This window comes from Streptopelia decaocto (assembly GCF_964273445.1).
Source record: "Streptopelia decaocto genome assembly, chromosome: 4".
NCBI classification, from domain to species: domain Eukaryota; kingdom Metazoa; phylum Chordata; class Aves; order Columbiformes; family Columbidae; genus Streptopelia; species Streptopelia decaocto.
The window spans coordinates 25206322-25231561 of record NC_138658.1 but is presented as its reverse complement, the minus strand read 5'-3'; the positions used below and the strand labels follow the sequence as shown (position 1 = coordinate 25231561).

The 25240-nt window shown below is 46.1% G+C and overlaps 2 protein-coding genes across 17 annotated transcripts in view; one reads left to right on the top strand and one right to left on the bottom strand.

The window, feature by feature from the left end:
* SEC31A (SEC31 homolog A, COPII coat complex component) overlaps positions 1–19512 on the bottom strand; it is a 46511-nt gene extending 26999 nt beyond the window's left edge. For 4 of the 14 annotated variants that reach the window (XM_082050824.1, XM_082050817.1, XM_082050826.1 and 1 more), the window contains exons 1-15: positions 19308–19512; positions 18814–19030; positions 18495–18578; positions 17616–17739; positions 13310–13508; positions 11828–11923; positions 9862–10002; positions 8848–8990; positions 7822–7921; positions 6423–6584; positions 6089–6241; positions 4459–4695; positions 3795–3869; positions 1326–1376; positions 7–84 (exon numbers count right to left, since the gene is read on the bottom strand). In XM_082050824.1, the coding sequence (XP_081906950.1) occupies positions 7–84; positions 1326–1376; positions 3795–3869; positions 4459–4695; positions 6089–6241; positions 6423–6584; positions 7822–7921; positions 8848–8990; positions 9862–10002; positions 11828–11923; positions 13310–13508; positions 17616–17739; positions 18495–18573 (1638 nt within the window). In that variant the 5' untranslated portion in view covers positions 18574–18578; positions 18814–19030; positions 19308–19512. The remainder of the gene's footprint in view (positions 1–6; positions 85–1325; positions 1377–3794; positions 3870–4458; positions 4696–6088; positions 6242–6422; positions 6585–7821; positions 7922–8847; positions 8991–9861; positions 10003–11827; positions 11924–13309; positions 13509–17615; positions 17740–18494; positions 18579–18813; positions 19031–19307) is intronic. The other 10 variants (XM_082050821.1, XM_082050830.1, XM_082050818.1 and 7 more) reach the window with 7 other exon arrangements.
* A 97-nt stretch (positions 19513–19609) lies between these two features.
* Positions 19610–25106, top strand: THAP9 (THAP domain containing 9). 3 transcript variants are annotated; one of them, XM_082050832.1, is made up of 5 exons: positions 19610–19943; positions 20041–20236; positions 20320–20596; positions 21326–21476; positions 22640–25106. In XM_082050832.1, the coding sequence occupies exons 1-5, from the start codon at positions 19864–19866 to the stop codon at positions 24600–24602; spliced, it is 2667 nt and encodes an 888-aa protein (XP_081906958.1). In that variant the 5' UTR covers positions 19610–19863; the 3' UTR covers positions 24603–25106. The 3 variants fall into 3 exon arrangements, with proteins under 3 accessions (XP_081906958.1, XP_081906957.1, XP_081906959.1); XM_082050831.1 differs by having other exon boundaries at positions 21323–21476; XM_082050833.1 differs by lacking the exon at positions 21326–21476 and having other exon boundaries at positions 20320–20568; positions 22640–22803.
* Positions 25107–25240: the final 134 nt, after the last annotated feature.

Sequence of the window (25240 nt, the reverse complement as noted above, 5' to 3'; positions counted from 1 at the left end):
AGATACCTCTCCCAAGAACTGCTCCTCTGTAGCCTGGCCTTCATCCCCCTTGTTCGGCACAGATTGATCAGATTCTGCAGGAGCCTTCAGCAGAGAGAAGATGCCATAAAAACAGAATATCCAGCAGAAGAGGAAGAAATACTTTGCACTACAGAGTATTGCCACCTTCCCAGCAACAACAGCCTGAACCAGACTGCAAAGCACAGAAATGCATTGGCAACATAGACACAAGTATGACAAACATGGCAGAGGGCGTCCATTTCCTTACTCTTTGTCATTGCACAGTACCTTGTGCTGTTTTCATCTTACATGCCTGAAAACATGCAGCAAAATTTTCCCATTAGGCAACTACAGATGACATCTGACACATCTATGGAACAAGAGCAATGCAGTCCCTGTTGTGGACTTAGGCCACTGCAGCTACAACAGGCCACGCGTGAACTGTATTTATCCCTCTTGCAGGGAAGCATGATGGGACCACACTCTCAGTCCTGATTTTGTAAAGCCTGGGGAAGCTGCTGCTCTTGCATCCAGCTCGGGCATCCTCAGCACAGGAAAGACATGGACCTGTTGGAGAGGGGCCAGAGGAGGCCACAAAAATTATCAGAGGGCTGGAACAGCTCTGATATGATGACAGGCTGAGAGAGTTGGGGTTGTTCAGCCTGGAGAAGAGAAGGCTCCAGGGAGACCTTACTGTACCCTTCAGTACCTAAAGGGGCCTATAAGAAAGATGGGTACAGAATTTTTAGCAGGGCCTATAGCAATAGGACAATGTGTGATGGTTTTAAACTAAAGGAGGGGAGACTCATACTAAATATAAGGAAGAAACTTTTTAAAATGAGGGTGGTGAAACACTGGCCCAGGTTGCCCAGAGAGGTGTTGGATGCTGGACAGGGCTCTGAGCAACCTGATCTAGTTCATGTCCCCATTCATGGCAGGGGGTTGGATTAGATGAGTTTTGAAGGTCCCTTCCAACCCAAACTAGTCTATAATTTTATGAAAGCAGCTGCCAGGCAAGGCTCTCCAGTACCTCCCAGCAGCACAAATCGCCACAGTGGGTGACACACAGGCAGCAAAAAGGTGGAAGGACATCACTTGAGACCCTGAACTAAAACCTGTGACTCCTTCATTGGTAAAGTGAATCATAAAAGTCATCATGTTTTTTAAAAAGTACCTTCATCCTACTCAGTGTAGGAACTCATCATATGCTGGGTTATTTGTGACTCTCTTTGTGACAACTACCAAGTGGAAAGAAAAATGATTCTTACTTTGCACATTACTGTGGCATTATAAAACTAAATGCAGATATGTACACGTGTGCTTACCTCTCCCAAGTCATCATCTGCAAGACTCTCTCTATTTATAGCGGATGTAATCTAGAAAACAACCAAGATTTGTTAAGTAAGTGCCCTTTTATTTTAAGGGAGACAGACCTCTCACTGATTTCTCATACAGCAAAAATGGCAAATGTAGCCACCATGTTGTTTGCAGAACAGTTAACATGAAACTAAAGCCATACCCTTTCCCAGCCTGGCGATGGATTTACTGCTAAGCCCTCTGCACCCCAAGCTCCAATGGAAATAAGAGCTGTTCTATGCCTTTAAACCTTTAATTGTTAACTCAAGGGCCTCAAACCTTGCTAGTGCTGCTGGAAACCACAGCAATGAAAATAGTATCAGAGCATGTGGGACAAAACCTTCTGTTTGCTCTAGTTAGGGAAAGTGAAGCAGTGACAATCCTGGTGGAGCTGAGAGCCTATCAGGAAGCTGTGGTTTCAAGTGCAGCAGACACATGGCTGTGGACTAGGATTTTCCAAGTTATGAAGAGTTAAAATGCACAGCTTTTACTCTTCTGCAAAGCAAATGACTCCAGATTCAATTAGGGCCCTCAAAAATGCCAGTTTAATGTAGGGAATTTAGAATACATGCAGAAAATATTAGTTCCACACCTGAGAGACTGGATTTCCTAATGCTGCTATAAATCATCTACTTCTTTTAGTATTGCAGGTTTTATTTCACCCTGGCAGGCCGTTTTTCACAAAAAGCTCAGCTCAAATTGCTGGAGGTGGTTTTCTTTTTTTTTTTTTTCTTTTTTCTTTTTATCATTAGTTTAAAACAGAAAGGAGAAATCCAGGACTTGACTAGCATACGAGAATCACAGGTTTTAAGATGATAAAAACAAACCTCTACGTTCTTGAAAGCTTATTCCAAGAAGCTGAAGTCTGTAACCCTTTTCTACTTTTCTTATCCTACCAGTAACATGAAAAACAAGCTGCAATTTAGTGAGTTTATCATCTGGGTATCACAAACTTTCAGACAAGCCATTCTATATTGTTTCTTGACATTAAAACAATGAATTCAATTTCAGTGTGGAATGCTTTGCTAAGAAACATCCACATGTACACATGGCCTCAAAGCTCCTCTCATCTGTTCCTCAGTATTTTGAGCTGCTCAATTCAGCTATGCCCATTTTTCCATCTTCTCCCCATGCACAGGGCTGATCAACTCCAGAGCAACCACAGCAGCAGCCTGTAATCTGCATGAGGCCATTCCGCAGGACCACCACTAAGTTTCACCTGGATTTTCTAATTGCGATCTGCTTTTCAAAAGACAGCATTTCCTTTGTTGTGCTTGCTTTGACTCATGCAACAAAATTTAGAAGCTGAGGACAGACTGCTAGCAAAAACATTATTTTGTCTGTAATCATAATAAACTTGTCCCAGAGACCATTTAATTCATAACCATAACAATGTTTTTATGAAGCCACTCTTAGAAAATAAAACATTAGTTTGATACAATGAAAATGAGTCAAACATTAAAATCCATTGAATCAGAACTGAAGAAATAAGAGATAGTTCTTGGGTACAGCATTAAAAGCAACAAAAAGCCAAAATGCACAGCAGGTATCTCCCTGTAACACAAAGAATCGTATTCCAACTTGGAAGAAAGCTCTGTGCTTAAGATGTGCAAGTTGCTTCCTGGTAATCCAACACTTTGTCTTTCCAAACGTAACCAGGTTTGATCTCTGGTTTATTTTTTTATGAATCTGAACAGTGTCTCACACAAAAGAAAGACTACTCTAAGTTTTCAAGGTAGTTAATGAAATCCAGAAGACTGCTTACATGTTTGTTCTTTACAGAAAGCCTAAAACCAGATCAGATGCCGTGAAAATACAGTAGAGGGATGTCATATAACTAAGTTACATGAATAGCTTGAACCAACAAACATCAAAACTTCTCCATGGATAAAGTTTTTAGATCAAACACTGGACAGGTAAATGCAGACATGCATATGAAGTCTGTTGCCCGCTTTGAAATTTTCATTGAACATCCATACTGCAAGAATATGACAGAACTAATAAAACACCTAGCAAAGCAAACTGCTTGCTGTAAGAATTTTGAAGTTATTCAAGGCTTGTTTATCTAAACAAACAAGAGCAGAAGAAGATTTCTAGTGCCTTCAGAACAAGGGAATTCCTTAATTAACAAAAATATTCAAGTCAGCCATGTTTAAAATGAAGCCCCAGCATCACAGCTAACAGTTGTGTTATGGCTACTAGGAGAGCTGCATCACTGACAAATGCTATCTGCTGGGAAACACACTGAAAACAATGTTGTATAAAAATATTTATGGTGCTGAATAGCCTGTGGATACTGGCAATTGCTCTTCCAGTCCCACAGGTAAATGAGTACTTCAACCATACACGGCACAGTAAACATTTCAGGCTGTGCTCTACAGACACACCCATCAGCAAAACATTTAACACAAGCACAGCTTCCAGGCACACTTACTTACCTTCTTCCTCAGATCATCTTTCTTGTATCCCAAGAGCTCAAGGTATTTAACACGTGAATCTTCTTCAAAGTTCACCTTTAAAAAAACAGAAGTTAAAAAGAATATATTGCAATTAATAATTTTTCATTTTTCCCCTCAATGTCTTTCCACTTGACTGGCACAAATTACCCAGTGAGAGCCAGTGACTGCAGAGACTGAGCATAATAAAAGAAATGAAACAGTCTTCAGTGACCTGGGCACCCGAGCAAGTAGCAAGCTTTCAATCTGGTTCCCACAGGTGAACAGTCTGCTTGTCCACTCCATTTGCAAACTTTAAAGTGCTCATAGTGAGCAGTGAAAAGCACATCTGAAGCTGTCCCAGAGCTTCGTTTCTCCTTACCAGCAGCTCCCTGCACAAAGACATACTGATGGGGGATGACAAAACCACAGGATATCTTCCTCTAAGGCTTGGCTTCTGCCATGATTTCTCACAAACCCTGCCAACACCCCTGGCCATGAAGACACCCTTCTGGTGGGCTACCTCCAACAGCAGGACTTACAGGCACCATTCCCACAGCCTACATTTTTAGTTCCCAGCACCTCTTCTGCTAAAACACCGTAACACATGCTACATTTTGGCTTTCTGGGTCAGTGGGGCACTCCTGAATTGCTGGCATCCCATTACCTTTAAGAAGGCCCACACGTTTTTCTCAAAGTCAGCCTGGGCCATGTCAATTTTCTTCTGGCAGTAGCTGACAAAGCCTTCGGACTGCACGGCCTCCTGCAGCTGGTTTGAGCGAGCCAGGAACTCCTTCTCTGTAACAACCTGGCTCACGTAGACATGGTGACGCTGCTGCTGCTGCTCAACGGCCGGCTGCTGCTGAGGCTTGGTGTTCTCAAATGTAACCAGCTTGCCTCCAAACTGGAATTGAGATACATGTGCAGTAGGTAAAAATGCAAGTGTACACTGGAGCACATGTGAAAAAACATGTGCATACACACGATTTTATATACTGTATATATGCTTATCATCCAAAGGACAAACATTACCAACATAAACTCATTCATTTCCCCCCCCCCGCCATGTTTCTACGCATTTAGAGAGCTTGCTGGATAAGTGGGTTATTTTTTATTAATAACAAGATTTATGAGCAGAGCTACTCCTGTGCCTGTGTTTTCTCAGGTAAAAGGCTGACCAGAAGCTGAGAACTGGGGCTGTGGGTCTGTACTGTGCTCAGTATAAATGGAGTACCTCATGATATTGCAATGCTATTACCAAAGAATCCTGTGCATCACTAAATAAATGCTCAAGCATGACGTGTGGCCTGCTCTTGGCAGGCTGGTTACCAGTTAAAAGCCTGCTGAGAGATGGGCAGTAAATTATGTCATCATTTGGAGAGAAGTAAAAAACAGCAGAAGGAAAAAAATTAAGAGGGGGTTTATAATATTATTTCATTCTACAGCTCAAAGTTAATTTACACAGGCCAGTCCAATAAATGAAAAAGCACTACAAGAAGCAAAAAGCCTATCCAAGAAAAAGGCTGACAGCTGGCTCCTGGAAAACCAGGATGAGTAAGGGAATAAACTGCATCATAAAATGACACGTCAGTCAGCAGCTAGGCAACATCACTTCGGTAAGAGAAAATTGCATCTAATTTGTGCAACAGGTAGTGAATAAGCAGGCATACGATGCAGAAAACTGAGCAATATTTTGGCAAATAAATGCATCGCAAGTGGGCAGGCTTAAATCTCCAGGAGATCCTTAAGAAATGGTCTATGGGTCTAAAAAATAAGCCAAAGTTGGAACCAAAGATCAGGCAACTGTGCTCTCACAAAAAGCAGGGCCTTGTCACCCTCTCACCTGGCTCCTCTGCAGGTCAACCACCCATGGAGGAGCACAAGCCCTATGTACTGCTACACTCACAGAACAGCTTCAGACTGCATCCAAGTCTCAGATACTTGCCCAGTTTGATCCTGTTCCTCCTTGACAACAGATATTTGTTTACTCTGATGTAAGCACTGTATTTACAGAAAAGCAAAGCTCTAGTCCCAAACCAGAAAGAAACAAGTGCCCACTGGCAATACAATGCCTCCTTGTTTCTTTTTCCCAAGCAGTTTTTGGTGACTTTTTGCTGGCTTTCTGTTCCAAGCGCCCAGTCTGGAAGCCGCTGCGAGCATCTCTCACCACCATGACAAACAAGTTTTCCCAAGGTGGAGCACAACATTGAACTCTCCTCTTGCTAACGTGTTTTGCAGATGCCACCACTACTCCCTCCCTGCCTAGTGAACCATGCCTAGCCTTGTCTCCTGCTTACCGAGAACGATGCTCCCACAGGTCGGCGGATCCATTTGGGTGGCTTCTTTAGGGGCAAAATGACACTCTGTGGGGCTGCCTGCTGGGGAAGCTGCAAGGGTGGGAGAGGCTGTCCTGTACCAAATGGGTCGAGGTTCCCAAATGAGGATGAAAGCTTCAATAACAAAAGGTGGAAAAAACAAAAGTGACATATCTCCGATAAACTAAACAGAAGCATTTATTTGTAGCAGATCAGTACTCCTGCAAAAAGAGCTGCAGACAGCTGCTTCCCATAAGCCCACATTTTTTCCCCACCTCTTTCTGTCCATAGTCTTAGGCTGAACATTGCTCAATACCTGATCAACTTGCTTCTGCCTCAAGCCATCCGTGCTGCCTCCCATAATGGAGTAAATGCTGATCCGCCCATCAAATGAAGCTGCAGACAAGACAGCAGGGTTCCTGGGACACCACTGGATATCAAAGCACCACTGTGTGTTTGTGGGCAACTCATACAGCACCTGAGCAGCAAAAACAAATCCAACAAATCAGGACTTCCATGCATCACCCCATCCAGCAGCAGTAATTCTTCTGCCTGCCCTGAGACTGGTCTGCTCTTTTTGCTGCCCGTCGGCCTCCATGTCACTGTACACACTAACAGCGGGTAAACCCTGACAACTGTCAAACAGGAGATTACCATGTATCACTGCTTAATTTCCTTCTCCTATTAAATCTTCTGTCTAATCCACACAGCACAAACCATGCAGGCAGGGTGTGTCTGTGCTGCATGTGCAGCTATCTATCTGTTCTACTGCAAGTGGTGAGTTGCTGCTGGTGTTCATGCTAGCCCTTGCAGAGCTCATCATGGTATCTCTACACACTACACAGAGGCATGCCAAAGTAAGCCTGTTTTTTGCAGGACAGCTGGAAAAGTTAAAACCTGCACTCAGGGCAGATGTCTTCTCCTGCCCTGGAACAGACAAGCCCAACACTGCAGCAGACATGTAACCATAAACTCAGAGAAACTCTTCTTTGCTTGTCTCTCTAATTTGTTGCTCAAAGAGCAAAACACTACCTACCTCTCTCTGTCTCCCAGGAAACCATGGTGCGTTTTTTGTTTGTTTGTGGTTTGTTTTGTTTTGGTTTTGTTGTTTTTTAATTTTAAATAAAAACGTGTAGTATGATTCATCCAAATTTAAAGCCTTCCTAACAGCACTGGATCCAGCTCAGATAAATTATTTAGCACCCCACAGCTTTTTGTACTTTTGGGCTGATATCTGAATTTTAGAAACACTTCTCACTCTGTCCTCTAGGATTATTGCCCACTACAGGCAAGGAGCCCTCCAGTGTGCCTGAAGCCCTTCTTGGGGTCTAGGGGCAAGCACTCAAAGTTGAATGAGAAGAGTCTGCGTCCCCTTTGAAAGGTAGCCCCAAGCCCAAAAGGACAAGGTAGGAACACATCCAAGTGGCTTTCACCCATCTGCCACTATTGTGTCCCTTATAATGAGGTCTCTACCTCACTACTCAGCTGGAGAGCAGCAGCGGGGACAAACACATGAGATCGGCAATACTAGGAAGGAATCCTGCAGCACCAGAACAAGCTCAGAAGGCACACATACCCAACACAAGCACGCAGGACAGGGAGAAACATCCCACAGAAGCGTAATTTCAAGGAATGCAAACACACCAACAATTGTTTTGCATGTGCCACTGTGTCACCTCTGAACAGGATTTTTATAAGTGGTGTGTGTACAATACCTCGCCTGTGTTAGGGTTGGAGCAGAGAATTTTAGCATCCTTCCCACAGCTAAGCAGCAGCTCTGAATCCGCCATACTCCAAGCAATGGCCAATATACCCCTGTGTCACAATCAGAAAGAGTTTAGTGTAAATGCAAAATGGTGATAAATAAAGTATATTTATAAGTTGAGTTTCTACATTAGCTGAGCTTTCTACCTCAAAATGCCCTCTTCACTCCTTACTCTTAAAAAAGATTAACTTTTTCAATGTTATCAGCCTTTACTTATTGAAATGGATGCTTTCTGTTTTCTGCACGAGGAAGTATAAAGGTGCAGCCATTGTATCTGAGAGTTAAATGCAGTCACACAAGAGAACCTGGACACCATTGTAACAAAATGGTCTGCGTGCAGTATCATTACCTACAGGTTTGCACACTGTATGTTAAGATCGGTGACTAGGAAGTTTTTCACCTTTTTATTAGCAGGGGATTCATGTCAGAACTACTGGCAGTAGTTTTGGTAGAAGCCACAACACGGTCATTTTCTCTCCTTAAATCTGGTGTGGGTTTTGGGCAATAAGGAAAGTTTCACTAACAAGCAGGGATCAAAATTTAACAAAATCTTTCTTTTTACCCAAATTTAAGGCATTTAGGGGACTAGAGGAGCAGAGAAGCTTTGCATGTCCACATGTGAGGATGTGCCCAGACATGACTTCAGTCCGTTATTCAGTCAAAGTCAAGTACTACTAACTCTTTGCACCTTGGCTCCCTCTTCTCGAAAAGCACAGGAACAAACTTACAACTTCAGTGTTTCGGCAGGAGGGTGCTTTATATTCTGGGACCTGTTCCCTTTAAACCAGACAATTCTTTCAGGACACGGGGGTGGCTAGTCAGCAAGTCAGCATATAACACTGCCTGCTGCTGGAATCACCACCTCCCAGCTGCGTCTTGACAGGGAACTAATCAAGAAGTGAGACATACAAACTGGTGGAACGCAGTCACCAAGAGCATAAACACCACAGAGCAGCAGGCTACAAAAGACTCATACCTGGTATGGCTTTCCAGAACACGAAGCGGCGAGGAGGCAAATCTTAGGTCCCACATCTGAATCACAGGCAATCTGTCATCCTCTGAGGCCAAAACCATCTGGGTAGCAACATCAGGGTGCCAGGCCAGGCCCGAGCAGTGCATCTGAAGGACAACATTGCACCACAGCACAAAATAACTAAGGAGCACTAAAGGACAAAAGACAACTAGCCTAAAGAGGTCTACATGCATGGTAAAAGCACTGCTGTGAGGAAATTTGAAGCTGTGTTTCTGGGCATTATTTCTGACTGCATTCAGATTGGGATACTCTCCTAGTTTCCATGAGTGGGGAGACTTGCAGTTCATTTCCCAAGGTCCTCTCAAAGAGATAACTTCGTGCTGTCTTGTTCATAATCCTATGTTTTAATTTAAGAAAACTGTAAAGCCCCCTGTACAAACATTTATCTCTAAAATTTTTACTGATGAAAGCCATTGTTAGGCAGAGGTTATTGTCAGGTGAACACTGTATTGCTAGACTACAATATGATGAAGATAGACTACTGTGCTGCTATGTTAGGTAACAAATACATAAAGCACTGAGAGTTACACAGGTTACCAGAATAAGAGTGCAGTGACCAGGTAGCTGCTTCTCAAGCACCCATTTGCAAGTTTCATTTTCAACTCTTGCTACATCTTCAGAATTTGTTATAGCAATTTCCCATTAAAAATATACAGAATTGTACAAATATGTCACTCTCCACAAGTTCAACAGGCTCCTTTCTACATTTACACTGTCTGAGGAACAGGTGTGGTGGTTGTAACTACACAAAGCCATGTCCCCTGTAACCTCCTCAATGGCAACACTCCTCTGCAGTGCTTTGCATATACACAGCCTTGCAGGAAAAAGCATTAGCTATTTAGCACAGAGAAGGCACCAGTATCTTTATGTCACTTCAGAACGGGTGCTATGAGCAGTCCCTGCACACCCCTATACCTCTCCCCAAGCACCTGTGGGGCCGCGCAAGAGCCAACTCACCCGGTTATTGTGGTCACTGACTTTGATAATGGGTTCATTCTTCCGGAGATCCCACACGGTAGCTCGGCCACTCGGGCTGGCGGATGCCAGAATGTGCTGGACTTGCCTGTTCCAGGCGATGCAGCTGATGTCCTCAAGTGGCTATTGCACACACAGAACAGCCTATCACAACCTTTCCAAAGGGAGGACTCAAAACCTGTTATTTCCAGGCTATGCTAAATAACAAATCTGCAATGAGACTCATCCTGGGTACTGTGTGTGTTCTGGTTTCCTATGTAGGGTAGAACACCTGAAAACCCCGATTTATAAGCTGCTAGCATTTCTCTGTAATATCTGCATTTTCTGCTTTACAATCTGATACATCAGTTACTTAAAGAAGACTATGCACGACTGTCTTCAAGAACAGAAAACTACTCCATGGAAGTAGATCCAGGTATATGAACTCTACTTTTGCCTTGGTTGATTAGGTTTTGACTTACAAAAAAAGAAAAGTATTTGCTTGGAGAAATTCAGTGGGGATTTTTTATTCCCTGCCCTCTGCACAGTTTTAGTCCTAGAATTAAAAGCTATGTTAACCTAGTCCTTGTTGCACTATTATTTCCAGATGTCATTGACCATAAGGACTAAAAGATTGCCCAGCCAAAAAAGTTATTATTAGACATAAAAAAATACTATACAGAAGTCTTTAATTAAGGTGTCCTTCCAAAAGCCCACATCATAATAAACAAGTCAAACTAAACAAAGTATCCAAACCCACAGAGTTTTAGGCTAAAAATCTTTGAACTACTACTTTGACTAGTTCTCATCCCATTTCCTCACTTTGTCATAAGCAAATTATTATGCAGTAACAAACCTATCTTCCAGTAACCACAAACTTATTGTGCAATTATGTAACAGCTACAGAAATGTACAGGCATTGAAACAACTTCTTCTCATTCTTCTGTCTCCTTCGCAAGGTACAAAGGACAAAAGACTGTTGTTCTTCTCCATACATCATCTTTAAGAGCCAGAGGCTAAACAGTGGCCCCTAAGCAGAGCAATCAAACACTCTCTGAAAATCATGAAGGTAACTACCAAACCTACCGCCTCATCTTCTGACTTCTCAGTAGCTGCTTTTTACGTTCTTGTTTTCCTCAATCTATACCTTCACAATCTTCAGACCCATGCACGCAGTGAAACATGCAGAGAAAAACTAGAAGATGCTCAGCCTGCATATAATTGTTATAGGTATTTAAAAAGTGTTGCAACCTGAGCGACTCTGCTTGTTATTACTCATTGCTTGATAAAATGCAATATTTCTCAAATACTAAGGGGCTACTTCAGCTTCCCCTGGCCAAACAGATCTGGACCTGTGCATTCTCGCACTTACACACACAGCAGCAAACCGTGCTCCAGGGGCTAGAAAAGCAACAGCATCCAGTCATGCTTGTATGGAGTTGGGCAAAAAAAATCACAGAAATAAAGCATGGGGAAATAGTGTTGTCACAACGGACTTCCTTCCAGAAGCATTCACTGAAGGACACCTATGCAGCCACTCAAAGAGAACTGTCCTTCAGGGACACAAGCTCCTGCTATATGCTTTCAGTCACGGACATATCTCAAGGAGAAAAATATTTGAAACCCCACAGTCTAATAAGCGTATTACACAAATTAAGTACTAACAGAAGGCCTATTTTTGCTGGCCTTCGGGACAGCCACTGGAGAACAACATGCAGGAACATATTCTTCTTTTATTTTGATACAGAGAGATCTGTTGTACCACTCCTTAAGCACTGTATCTAATGTTGCCAGAAATGCAGCTCACAACTAACGAACAATTACCTGCTACCCCAGTTAGACTTCAAAAGGCTTTTCCCCACCTTGAGATAGCCTTAATACTGTAGGTTTCAATGAGGTCTCAGCATCAGTCATGTGCATATTTTTTGTTAGCCTGCTCCGCGATATTTAACAAATACAAATCTGATACCTGTGTCTTCACTCCTGGTGTCATTGGTGTGGCAAAATTGTTCAAGTCCCAGATATAGATTTCAGACTCATTAGCACCAGAGGCCACCAGATTAGTCTGTAAGACACAATAATTGATGTTAAGAGTATTTTCAGCATCAGCTTTCACAGCCTTAGTTGCTGGGAGTATCAGATCCACAGCACTAGGCTGATTCCCCTCCTATCAGCTCAGGATATAGCCTTTGGCTCACACAGAATAGCTTAGGGTAAAAAAAGCAAGGTTTTTTTTAAGCTGTAGGTAAGACTGAGTTAATTTTAAAAATCCATACGTGGCACCACCACACTGGGATACCAAAACCAAAATTCCTGTTTTGTGGAATGCTCTTGCACTGCACAACAAACATCCATGAGGAGGCTGCGGGGGTACAACCACAGATGCGAGTGGAAAGCAGAGACATTTCTGGGAGGAGACAGAAGTGGTGCTGCAGCTATTGGTGCCGCAGCTATTGGTGCTGCAGAGTTCTGCTGCCAGCAGACCAGGGGAGGTTCAGGTTGGACATTAGGAAAAGGTTCTTCACCCAGAGGGTGGTGGAGCACTGGAACAGGCTCCTCAGGGAGGTATTCAAGGCCTCAAGCCTGACAGTGTTCAAGAAGCAATTAGACAATGCCCCCAGATACATGGTGTGAATTTTGGGGTGTCAAAGTCCAGGCAGGGCAACAGGTGCCAAGGGCACCGAGCGCCCTTTGATCACATCCCACAGATGGTGACAAGCAAGTTCCAACTTCATAATGGACAGAAAGGGAAAGGAAGCAATTCAGAGAAGACACAATGAACAAAGGGCAGCCTTGCTGAAAGCAAGTGTGCAGAGACAGAAGTGCTATTTAGGAAACAAATTCAGCTGAATTCTCATGCAGCTGGTGGTGACAAGGAAAAACCAGTCCACTGTATCTAGAAGGAAGTAAGTGCTCATTAGTGATGGAGGAAAGCTTGTTAGTTTTGAGAGCTCTTCTGCTCAAGAGGCCACGTCACCACATTTCCTGTTCAGTCTCCTCTTTCCAAGTAACAATACTGAGAAGTCTTTAAGACAGATCCTACCCAGACCTCAAAGGAGATACTTAAAATCTGGTGTCACTGGAAGCATGAGTGATAGCAGGTAAATATCCCCAGTGTAATGAGAACATTGGCACAATACACAGGAGCTAAAAACAGAGACTGGCTAAAAACACCACAGAAAAACATGTCTACTTTACATGTAAGCTCAAGTAAAAAGACCCACTAAATTAGCAACATAAATTGATGAGGGGAAGCAATGAACCAGACACCTTGAATTCTTTCATCCTGAAATGCCAGTAACAGGACAGGATTGTCCTACTAAGTACACACAGACACTCAAACACCAAATTTCATTCATGCCTTTCAGAGGCAGGGAAAGGGACAGAGTTATAAGTTAAGACAGGCCACTCATTTATGACAGCATGTGATGAAAAACAGCAGAAAACCAACCTGAAACATGTTGACATCGAGCGCTCTTACTGGTCCCGTGTGCTTGTCTTTCTGGGCAATTATTACTTCAGTATCTCCAGCTATGATTTTGGCTGGGTCGTACAGAATTACGTTCCCATTTTCGCCCCCAGCAATCAGGACTCCAGAGACTCTCTCAGCCGAGGTCATGCTGTGCGGCCCCCAGATCAGCTTGTGGTACCTGTAAGACACAAAGGTGCCCACAGTCTACAATCATGCACCCCATTTTGCTCAGCACAGCTAAAGCCTCCAGACTGCTGCTAAAAGACAGAAAAGCGCTGCCTGCATTTCTCCTTAAGGATCAGTCTTTCTATTAGGTTGGTGCAAAAGCAATTGCTGTTTTGAACCGTGAATTTTAAATCTTTATAACTAGGCTCAAACACATCTTGGTTAATTAAAACAGGAGTCATTACAATTAACACATTTTTGCCAATGAGAAATAAGTTTGTTTATTCCTGTATCTTAAAAAGCTGTGCTTCAGGATTTCAAAACTCTTGGAAAGCATTTTCTGCATCCTGCTGGTTGTGGAAGCATTCTCTCTACCAAAAGATGTCAAGATGCTTGAGGAAGTGGTAGTCAGTTGGTGAGAGGTCAGGTGAATATGGTGGATGAAGCAAAACTTCGTAGCCCAATTCATTCAACTTTTGAAGGGCTGGTTGCACAGCGCACAGTTGGGTGGTGGTGTGAAGAATCGGGCCCTTTCTGTTGACCAGTGTGGGCTGAAGGCATTGCAGTTTTTGGCGCTCAGTTTGCTGAGCAGACTTGTCAGATGCGATGGTTTCGCGAGGATTCAGAAAGCTGTAGTGAATCAGAGCAGCAGCAGGGCACCAGTGACTGTGACCTTTTTTGATGCAAGTTTGGCTTTGGGAAGATATTTAGAGGTTGTTCTTGGTCCAACCACTGAGCTGGTCATCGCCCGTTGTTGTATTAAGTCCACTTTTTGTCACGTGACACAATCTGATCAAGAAATGGTTTGTCATTGTTGCATAGAAAAAGAGAAAACAACATTTCAAAACAACGTTTTTGATTTTTGATCAGCTCATGAGGCATCCACTTATCGAGCTTTTTCACCTTGCCAATTCGCTGCAAACACCAAACGACCGTAGAATGGTTTGAGTTATTCGGCGGCTTCTCGTGTAGTTGTAAGAGCATCAGCTTCAACGACGGCTCTCAGCTGGTCATTGTCACCCTGGCCACTACACTCTTGTCTTCTTTGCAAAACTTCTTGAACCACCGCTGCACTGTATGTTCGTTAGCAGTTCCCGGGCCAAATGCGTTGTCAATGTTGTGAGTTATCTCCACTGCTATACGACACATTTTGAACTCGAATAAGAAAATAGCACAATTTGGTTTTTGTCTAACATAATTTTCATAGTCTTAAATAAATATAAAATAAACAGCAAGTAATAAGTCAATAGCAAAAAAAAAGATAAAGCAAGGAAAGTGCGCTAGGACGACGTATAACAACCACATTTAAGAGTCTATTCCAATATCAAACAGCAAATTTCAACAATACAAAAACTGCAATTACTTTTGCGCCAAACTAATACTTACAACCCCTTCCATCAAAAACACACTATGTCCCAATTCTGCTCGTCATCAAGATGCAAGCTCACAACAGTACAACTGATAACCTCCACATGTCTCATCTCCTGGCTGCAAAATCAGATAAACGCTCCCAACTGCACGTGATTTTGAGCTCACCTTTACAAAACAATAGCAGGAATCAAAATAAGAACTGTAAGCCAAACCAATCGCAGCCTGGAGGTAAACATCTGATATTTGTGAGCAACATTTCAAATAAGAGAGAAATGAAGTATTTTCAAACCATTGTGTCCATCGGCAAATACTTACATTTCCTTCAACTCTACAAACTTGCTGCATAAGCAGAACAGCATTCCTGTCTACTCAGCCATGCAAAGAAGGACTTTTTTTCTACACAAATGACGTGCTGTCACATATCACCTCTTACACAAGCAGAAAGCAAATCTACATTGAGTAGATGGTGGCAAGGAATTGCTTTCATGGCATTCACCGGGTTATTATTAATCTTTTCCTTATCTCTAGACAACCTTCAGATAATTTCTCTAAAACCCAGCATGATAAAATACATACTGCAGAAAGCTAGACAAAGAACAGATGCTGGGTGAGAAATGCTGGGTGAGAAATGCTGTGACCGTCAAGCAGCTCAGTTTCAGTGTTCAGTCTCCCAGTACAGCGTTCAGATTACACTGGTGGTTCACCAAAGAACAATGCTATAAACAGAAACTGGTCTTTATTATCAGACAGATCCTTTTCCTGGGTATGATTTTTACACTTCTGCACATAACTATGAAAGGTTATGAGAAACAGAGTGACTGACAGGGTTGTCTGGGTACTGGCATTACACCACCAGCAAGATTCAACCGGTCTTAAGACAAGAATCCAAAAAGAAGGAAGAAAACAACAAGGATCAAAAACCAGAATTAACTTGCCTCTTTGATTCAATTACTTTCCTCTTGCCCTTTGCTCTTTCCAAGATAAAGTTTAGCTCTATAAAAGCAGCATAAAACTTTCCATGGGAAGACAACTAACAAAGCTTGTTGCAGGTTTTATCTTTTGTGGGTTTAATCACCTGGCCACTTTCATTTGCTGCAAACCAAAATAAAGCCTGACATATCCATTGCTAGTTGAGGCATTTCTTCTTAGCTTTAATAATAATAAAAAAATCCTTAACCTCATTTGTAATGCATTTTCTGGGCAAAACCAAATGCTTGTGCTGCTCACTGAAGGAAGCATTTCAAAGGAGTGCTACATCCTGGCTAGAGGGAATGTTTTTTGAAATTCAGTAAGCAAATACCACTTGGCAAGCCTCAAAAAATATCATTGTTAAAACAAGGTAAATACCACTTGGCAAGCCTCAAAAAATATCATTGTTAAAACAAGGTTGAACAAGGAAATCTGGAAAGATCAAACACCCCATCTTTCTCTCAGCAGGTCAGTAGAGAGTGTCAACATCAGCACCGCCCATAGTGCAGAGACCGTGGCTGTTCCTCACAAGTACTAAAAAAGCAAATAACTGCAGGGCAGGGACTGGGAGCTGCTCTGCTCTGCCAGCCCCACAACTCATTGCAACAAAACTGCCACGGCACCAAGCCAGCAGCCTCACACCTCGTACTTTGTCCTGCAAAAGCTGCTGTAGCCGTATTTTACCCAAATCAGGAGAGGATCCCTAAGCAAGGTAACAATCTTATTGTGTGCAAATACACAAAATTGCAACTCCTTCAAATTTGTTTATAGGCAAACTCAACATTTATGAAACCAGCAAAACGCTTTTGGTCAAGAACTTCAGGAAACAGTTGCAGGTCCTTAGGTCTTGAACTTACAGCTTTAGAAGGGATAATATAAAGACTCAAATCCAAGTAATTTCTACTCATGCCATGCCAGAGATGGAGGAGATGGCAGTTGTTTCTCTAGATGTGTCAAATTCACACTTGGACATCCTGGCAAAGTGCTCTAATTGCCTGCACCTCCAGTCATGCTGTTTCGGACCATCAGGGGAAAGAGTGGTTATGCTGACACTGTACATGGTATGAAAAAGTAGCAGATCCAATCTAACAGCAAGGAAAAGGTTAATCTCCTTCTCTACCCACAGAAACATCCTGCACTTCCATCTACGTTGTTTCTGCTCACCCACAATGAGCAGCAGTCACTGGACCAGCTACCAGAGAGCCACTCCAAGTGCTGCCAAGATGGAAACACTGATGCTAATGATATTTATTTGGACACGCGCATGGTAAGGAACTACGAGCTAAGTGGAGTTGTGCAGACAGGAACGTGGCTTTTCAGCTGCGGTGCAAGATATGATAGGACACACATAACATGGACCAGTTTAGTTCTGTCACAGGAGTCTCCCTGAAATAGCTAAATGCAAACAGGATGGGGAAACACAGAAAATTACAAGTGCATTTTGACAATTTCTCATTTTCTTCTTTTCTCTGCAGTATCCAGGAGGCTCCTCAACAAAAAAGGTCAGCATACGTATTCACACCTACCAGCCAATGTCAGATCTTTTAGGTTACGTCAGAGCACAAGCTGCTTGCAACTTTTCAGAGTCCAAACTTACCGCCTTCACAATCCCACCTCACTGTCCCACAACATTAGTGGCACTTAATGCACCTTCACCCTTCAGCACTGAACTCCTGCTCCTCTCCTTAACAACTGCAAACCTCACGAAGTGGCCTTTCCACATGCAGCATGTATAACAGTCCCACAGCCACTGCTCTTCCCTTACAAGCCCTCTGCTCACCTATGAGAGGACGAGAAAGTGGCACAGGACTTCATAGCCAGTGAAGGGTCCGATAAGTCCAGCTCAAATATTTCTAGAGAAGCACTTGTACTGAAGGTCGCATCCAGCTGCTGAGCTGATGTACCTGCAAAGGAACATACCTGGCAGTGAGAAAGCCATGCTACACAAAAGAGCAACTGCAGAAGCAGCACAAGAAAGGGCACAAAACCCATCACCCTTGCATAAATGGACCCTGAGATGGGGTCAAGTTTCCATTTCTGTTATTTAGAAGTAGTTCTACAAAACTCTCCTAGCCATGGTTCCCCCTTTCGGGGGGGTCTCTTAACCAACAGGAACAAGAAAAGCTTTGGGCAAGTGCCTCTATCTCCCTGATGATGCACAGAAAAAGTTCAGGTTAGCTATTAGGAAACATTTCCTCCTGGAAAGGGTTGTCAGGCACTGGAACAGGCTGCCCAGGGAAGTGGTGGAATTATCATGCCTGGAGGTGTTTAAAATACATGTAGATGAGGTTCTGAGAAACATGGTTTAGTGCCAAAGTTAGGTTATGTTTAGACTCAATGATCTTGAGGGTCTCTTCCAACCTAAATGATTCTATGAAAATAACCAAAGTTACAAACAAGCAGCAATAGACCATTAGGACTGCTGTCACCTTACCCTGGCAGAAAAGAGGATGCTTGCTGTCATCCACGGAATGCGAAGTGTGTCTTCCACACACACACACCCCAGCTGGACAATTCCACCCAAAGCACTGCACCACTCAGCCCGCTTGAGCCTTCAGGACACTGAACAAACTCCCGCGACTCGCAACCATGACCTCTTCAGGGCAGCTGCCGTGCATAGCCCGAGGCCCGGCTTAGCACATCCTCCCCAGGGACTCACCTGTGGCCAGGTAAATGGGGTGCTGCTGGGCGGGGCTCCATGCCTGCATGGCGGTGCGGTCAACCTCCTTCAGCTTCATTTTTGCTGGAAAAGAAAGAAAACTAGAAAAATAATGTTTAAACGGGGGAAGGAGAAGAAAACGGGCAGCGAGGGCTGGCGCGCGACCCGCCGTTCCCAACAGACCGGTCCCAGTTCGCTGGGAACGGCGGGTCGCGCGCCGGTCGCCCCGTCAACCGCCACCTACGCCCCGTTTCTGACAGAAACTGAAAGGAAAAATGGTGGAAAATGACTTTTTTTTTTTTTTCGCCGCCCGCCTCACCTTCGCGTCCCCAGCGCTCACCCGCTCCCCGGCCCACTCCAACGTGGCAGCCGCGGCACCGCCTCCCCCGCCGCCGGTTTCCGGGCACACCCCGCGCCTTCCGGCGGCGGGGGAGCGGGACCCCGCCCGGCCCTGGGCGGGAAAGGAGCCTAGGAGTGGGGGGGTGGCGAAGACACCTCCTTCTGCAGGATCCTCGGGGTAGGAACAGCAATGGAGCCTGGGGAAGAGCGAAAGAGGCGTTAGGGGCTGCCGCCCCACTGAGGTTTAGAGGAGGCGGGGGAAAGGGGCGTGGAGCACGAGTGGGCTCCGGGGCCGCCTGTCATCCTCAGCTCAACAGCAGTAATCACGCCGTGGTCATGATGTGAACAGCAGTGAGGCTCATCATCGGACAGGGGCCAGGCGCACCAGCGAAGGAACCCCTCCGCCTTTCGGGGACAGCCCGGGGGGCGCCGTGACTCGTGGCTGTGGAGCTTCGGATGCGGCCCCTGACCCACCTCTCACGGCAGCCGAAGCACAGCTCCGCTGCTGGCTCCTGCCGCTAGGTCCAGCGGCCGCTCAGCGGGCAGATGCCGCGGCGGGCGCTGCCCCGGCCCCATAGCGCGGCTGCGACTTCTGCGAAGCCGAGCGCCCGCGTACAGCGGTGCCCCCGCGGGGCATGGCTCAGCTGAGCTCCACCGTGCCTTCCCACCACCGCGCGGCGCAGAAAGGAAACCCCCGTCTTCCGCCCCCGCTATATATAGGGACTGGAAGCGCCTCTCCCATTGGCTGCAAGGATCGCCATTGATCACTGGCTGCCTCTGCCTCCACCGCCGCAGCCGGTTCGCTTAGTTGTGTTCCCGTTCCTACCTCTGTTGACGTCACACCGAGGCGGAACTACAGCACTGCCACGCCTAATGAGAAGCGGCCTCCCACGGGAAGGGTTTAGGGTTGTGGCTTGCCAGCCAACGGAAAAGAGGGAGCCGACAGCGCGGGCGGTGCGGTAGCCAATGGGCGGGCACGCCGCGGGGAGGGGCGTGGCGGCGCGTTGCGGCGGTTGCTGCGGGGTTCGCCATGACACGGAGCTGCTCGGCGCTGGGCTGCACCGCCCGCGACACCGGGCGGAGCCGGGAGCGCGGCATCTCCTTCCACCAGTGAGTGTGGCCGCCCCCCGCGGCGGCCCTGCGGCCCGGTGCGGGCGGGGCGGGTAGCTCCGGCCCTCCCTCGCTTCCCTCTCTCCGTCTGCCACAGGTTCCCAGTGGACGCGGCGCAGCGCCGCGAGTGGATCCGCGCCGTGAACCGGGTGGACCCGCGGAGCCGCCAGCCGTGGCGGCCCGGGCCCGGCGCCAGCCTCTGTTCCCGACATTTCGCCGAGACCGACTTCGAGGGCTACGGGCTGCGGCGGAAGCTGCGGCGGGGGGCCGTGCCCTCCCGCTTCCCCCGCCCGGTGCGTTGCGAGTTAACGGCCGCGTTCCCCTCCCCGCCCACCGCCGCCCCGGGCTCTGACCTCCCCTCTCCCTTCCCTGCCAGGAGCCGCCGGGCGAGGGCCGAAGGAGCGGGCTCGCCGCCCAGGCCCCGAAGCAGCCTCTCCCCAGCGCCCCCGCTGGGGACCACACCTATAGCCTGAAGGGGCAGCCAGCGACGGGCGGGGAGGCGCGGCCGCCGCTCGAGGCCCCGCAGCTCCCGGCGGGCGGGAAATACGGCCCCGCGCACCCGTCCAGCGCGGTGCTGAGCATCCTCCGGGAGCTGGCGGAGAAGCGGCAGCTTTCCCAGGAAACCGTGAGTTTGCTGCAGGCCCAGTTTCCAGGTACTGCTGGGGGCGTTGGCCGAGGCAGAGTGTTCCAGGGTCTGTTATTGATGGATTCGTGTGGCTTTATGGGATCAGCGAACCCTGTTTGTTAGGCTCCTAGGTGTAATGGTGAAACACAGAGGCTTGGCAGTTTGTAGGTCTGCAGTGCACCATTCAATCTTGCAAAGAATTAAAATCTGGAAAAAATTAATTACTTGAGTAATTACTGCAGTGCTCAGGCCAGACCTGTAACCAGGGCTGTTATATCAAACCGTGCCACCATTCAGTTGAGCGATAACTCTGGAATAGAGCAGATTTAACCAGGAAAACCTTGTCATTTGCACTTTCCAGAAGTGAGGTCTGTTAACATGAATAATATAACCTGAAGAAGCCATTTCCAGTTGCAGAGTCAACTATAGACTTCTCTCTTGTTACGTCAGTTGTTAAGCAGCACCCACATGCAAGACAGAGTCTTTACTCAAAACTATAAAATTTGACATTAAATAGGAAGGAGAAAGACCTATTGTGGGCTTGGCCTCAGACAACAGGGTAGGGCACACACTCCCTGTCCCCGGGAGGAGGAGTGGCATGGTGACAGCTGTACACTTTACACCAGGCTTCAGGTCTGTATGGTTCCAGAGGCAGCCCTGCAGCCTTGTATTCTGCGATGTATTTGTATTATGCATCCCTCTGTTATAAGCTATTTATTCACTTCACTAAAGCTGACCTATATTTTTTTTTAAGCAGATTTGCCTTGCGAGTCACACAGCTGGAGGCAGATGGCAGAATACTCACCAGAAATGAGGCAATTTGCTTGTGTTCTCCACCTCTACCATAATAAGGCCTATGATTATCTACGGAAGATTCTTCCCCTGCCTCATCCTTCAAGTCTGACAAAGCAAGTTTTTATTCATACATTTCTGAATGCATTTCCAAGTATCCATCTAGAAATAGGTATAGCAGATCCATCCTGAAAACATTCAGTGGCAGCAGTTTTTCCCTCCTTTGTTTTAGTAACAGGAGAAGGGGAAGCATACATCAAGGAATGTTGATACCCCTCATCTCAGAGAGCTGCTACGTGTTCATGCATGTGGGTCACAGCATAAGAGTAACACATTCCTTACATTAACAATTTTGAAGGAAAACTTTGAGACTGTTTTCTGGAAATGAGAGGAGACAAGACAGGAATATGAAAAAAGTCAAGGACTGCATAAAGCAGATAGACAGGACTTTTGTTTTTTCTTACCTTGCCTCACAAGGACTGTGGAAAGTTAGTGAATCTGGACAAGCGTTTGTTCCAAAGTTATAGAAGGGAAGTATTTCTGTATCACACAACTCAGTTGTGTAACTCAATGAAAGTAATTGCATAGGCTGAGAATTCATTACATGAAGTACTGTTGGACACATTAACAAGGAGAGAAGTTGGAGAGAAGTTGTAACAGTGCACAAAACAAAAACTGAATTAACTCTCCTCTTACATGTTTTGAGTCTTAAATTTCTGTAACGCAGTTGGAGGATGCACAACATACACACACATTCTCCGTGCCAGCCTGGGGGGATTTCAGACAGCTTCCTCCAAAGAATCTGCTCAAAGGGGTGCCAGGAGGCGGTGGGCAGAGAGTAGATCGAGGAGAGGAGCATTCCACATGAGCTGCCAAGGCTTTTGCATCTTCACAACTGGATTAACATGTCCAGTGTGGAGAAAGCCTGTTGGAGGGAGAGCAGCCTGGTGTTCCTGGTGCTCTGCGTAGCCCGATTTGCACTTTTTTTTTTTTTTTCTCTGTTGTCCCGATCTCCTGTACATTGGAGAGGTAGGAAGCTACTTTGTTATTTCCCTCCACAGTCAGTTCATTTTGCTTGGCTTCCTATCACTAGTGCATGAGAAAAGAAACTTGGACTATGCACTAAGACAGGCAGGGCTGGTTGCTTTATTGTCTGTTGCTTAGCCTGCTCTGCAGCACCAGACATGGCTGACCATGTCCTAAGTGGTAAAAGGTGCCAGCTGTTGCCTCAGTTTTCTCAGAATCACATATCCTAATCTCATCCTCCCTTCTTTTCCAGTTGGCTGTCTAATAATGAGGCTGCTGCAGGCTTCAGCAACAACATTTTCCTCTGCCTTCAGGAAAAAGTGGAGAGAGGGGAACATGCCTATCGTTACTGTGCTCTGATGGTACAGGACATGTCCCTGCAGAAGCAGCAGGAGTGGGACCCGCAGACCCAGTGCCTGACAGGCTTTGTTGACTTAGGAGCAGGCGTCCTTGATGCTGATGAAGCTCCGTTGGCCTCGGATGTGATAATCCTCATGGCAGTTGGCGTCTCAAGTCCATGGAGCGCTCCCCTTGGCTACTTTTTTGTGAACAGCACAAGTGGTCACCTACTTGCTCAGCTGCTTCGTCAGACCATCAATAAGCTGAACAACATCGGCATCGTGGTCCTAGCCGTGACATCGGGTGCCACCGCTCACGGTGCTGAGACTGCCAGAGCTCTGGGGATCAGGATGGATCCTGAAAGGATCTACTGCACTTTTCACCACCCACCCGGCTCTGCTCACGGCATCACGTACTTCTTTGACATTTGGCACACACTCCAGCTGATCCAGAATGCGCTGCAGTGCTTTCAAAAGATAGAGTGGCTCGGTGACACTGTGCAGTGGCAGCACGTGGTGGAGCTGGCAGCTTTGGAGGAGGAGAGAGTGTTAAAGCCATGCACACCCAGGTCAGGCAGACCTGGGACTGAGGAGAGTTACTACCTAAAGGTCAACCTCGCTACCCCGTTGTTCAGCGAGGGTGTTGCTGACGCACTGGAACATCTCCAGAAGCTGGGTCTGGCCTCATTCCGCAACTGCGGTGGTACTGTCAAGTTTGTGCGATTGATGAGCCGTCTCTGTGAGGTATTTTATGGCAGATGTCCCTATGGAAGGGAATTAAAGGGGCCTTTGCTAGCTGGAAATTATGCCAAAATAAACCACCTCTTTAATGATGCCAAGAGCTGCTTTATCACCTTAATGGACTCTATGGGAAGATACATTATTAAGAGCAAACGCAAACTAGGATTTCTGAGTTTCCTCCTCAATGCCGAAAGCTTCAAGTGGCTTTACACCAACTACGCATGCCCAGAAGGCACTCCTTCCCACCACCTCCTGACCTACATCTTCAGCCTTGACCCACTGCAGCTGTTTCTCAGGGCCCTCAGGCAAACCTGCGGTAGCAGTGGGAACCCTTCCTGTGCCACTTTCCAGGCTGCTTATCACAAACTGCTGGCCAGCTGCAGCCTGCCACTGGGCTCCCCACAAAGCAGTGGCTCAGGCAATATGAGCTCCTTGGATATTTCCCCATTTCATAGAAGAGCTCTGACCCTTGGCAGCATTCGTGCTCAGTATAACCCAGCTCGTGGGCGGACACTGGCAGCGGAGTACCCCTGTTGTGCAGGGTTTCTTTTGCGAGGCTCTGCACTGAGCAATGCACTGACAGACCTATCGCTGCATGCACAGAGCATCGCCTGCGCTGCGGGCTTTGTTGCTGAGCAATTAGCCTCTGACTTGCACTGTGAGGCTTGTCTTGCTGCCCTCTTTGAGTCAGACGAGAGCAGGCGAAGATGCGGGTCAGTGCTCTACATAAAAAAGTTAGGTGGAGTGAGTCTTCCCTCAGCAAGTGTGCACCACATAACAAGCATTTCGGAACAAGTCCTAAACCAGTATTGCAAATTAGGAGATGGTGACAAAAACTCCAAGGTGTGGCATTTGTCTCTAGAACAGAAAATCTTCCAGGAGTTTCTGGGACAAAGTCACCTCTTCCCCACCCTCACAACCCACTTACTTGATGGGGAGTTATGCATCAACAATCACTACACAATCTTAGTGAAGGAAATAATGCGATGTTACTTAAACATCAGAATAAACCATGCCAAACACCTGAACTTACAAGACCATTGTGGAAGGCACAGATGGAAGAGACTGAAGGGAAAGGATTTGTTTCCATTGGCACTGGGTAGCTGTCAGTCAAGCCAAATCCACACAGGGCTCTGAGTCCTCATTGCTGGTACAAAGATGCAAGTCCCCTTCTGAGGATCAGCAATGGCCAGATTCAGGCAATATCTGTGAGCAAACAATGTGGTGTCTTCCCATTATTTGCCTGGCAAAACTAGTGTTGATAAGCAGTGATACCTTGGGCTACTGCAAACAGTCTGATCAGTTTGGCTGAGCAAAGCAAGGAATTTCACCTGGTTGTGTGTTCCATCTCACAAAGCTGCACAGCAGCCATGTATTTCATGTGCTTCACTTGGCAGGTCAGGATGAGCAGCGGATGCTCAAGATACCAGAGAGACAGGGATGCTGCAGGGCATCCCCTGCAGGTGCTGGGTGGTTTAGTGCCACAGGTGGTCTTGCCAGGAGAATATTGATGCATCCTCCACAGGGTGGTGGGATTATACATGCTGGCAGTTTGATTTCACCAAATCAGATCTGCTTTAAAAACTGGAGACAAGAAAACTGACAGAGCTTTTACTTGAAAATAAAGAGATGAAAAGTAAATAGCACTCCAGTTGTACACACTCCTACATGTTCAAGTCTAGATCAGGGGTGGGGAGACACTACAATATCAAAGTGCACCTGTAAACCCCCATGTTTTACACGCGAGGCAGTGGATACTAAGCAAGAAGTGTTTT

Bases quoted from the DNA above. Each gene is read 5' to 3' on its own strand.
- THAP9 (XM_082050831.1), top strand. From the start codon at position 19,864: ATGACACGGAGCTGCTCGGCGCTGGGCTGCACCGCCCGCGACACCGGG. The intron at 19,944-20,040 runs GTGAGTGTGGCC...CGTCTGCCACAG, and splicing joins CGCGGCATCTCCTTCCACCA to GTTCCCAGTGGACGCGGCGC. The intron at 21,477-22,639 runs GCAAGTTTTTAT...CTTCTTTTCCAG, and splicing joins CATCCTTCAAGTCTGACAAA to TTGGCTGTCTAATAATGAGG.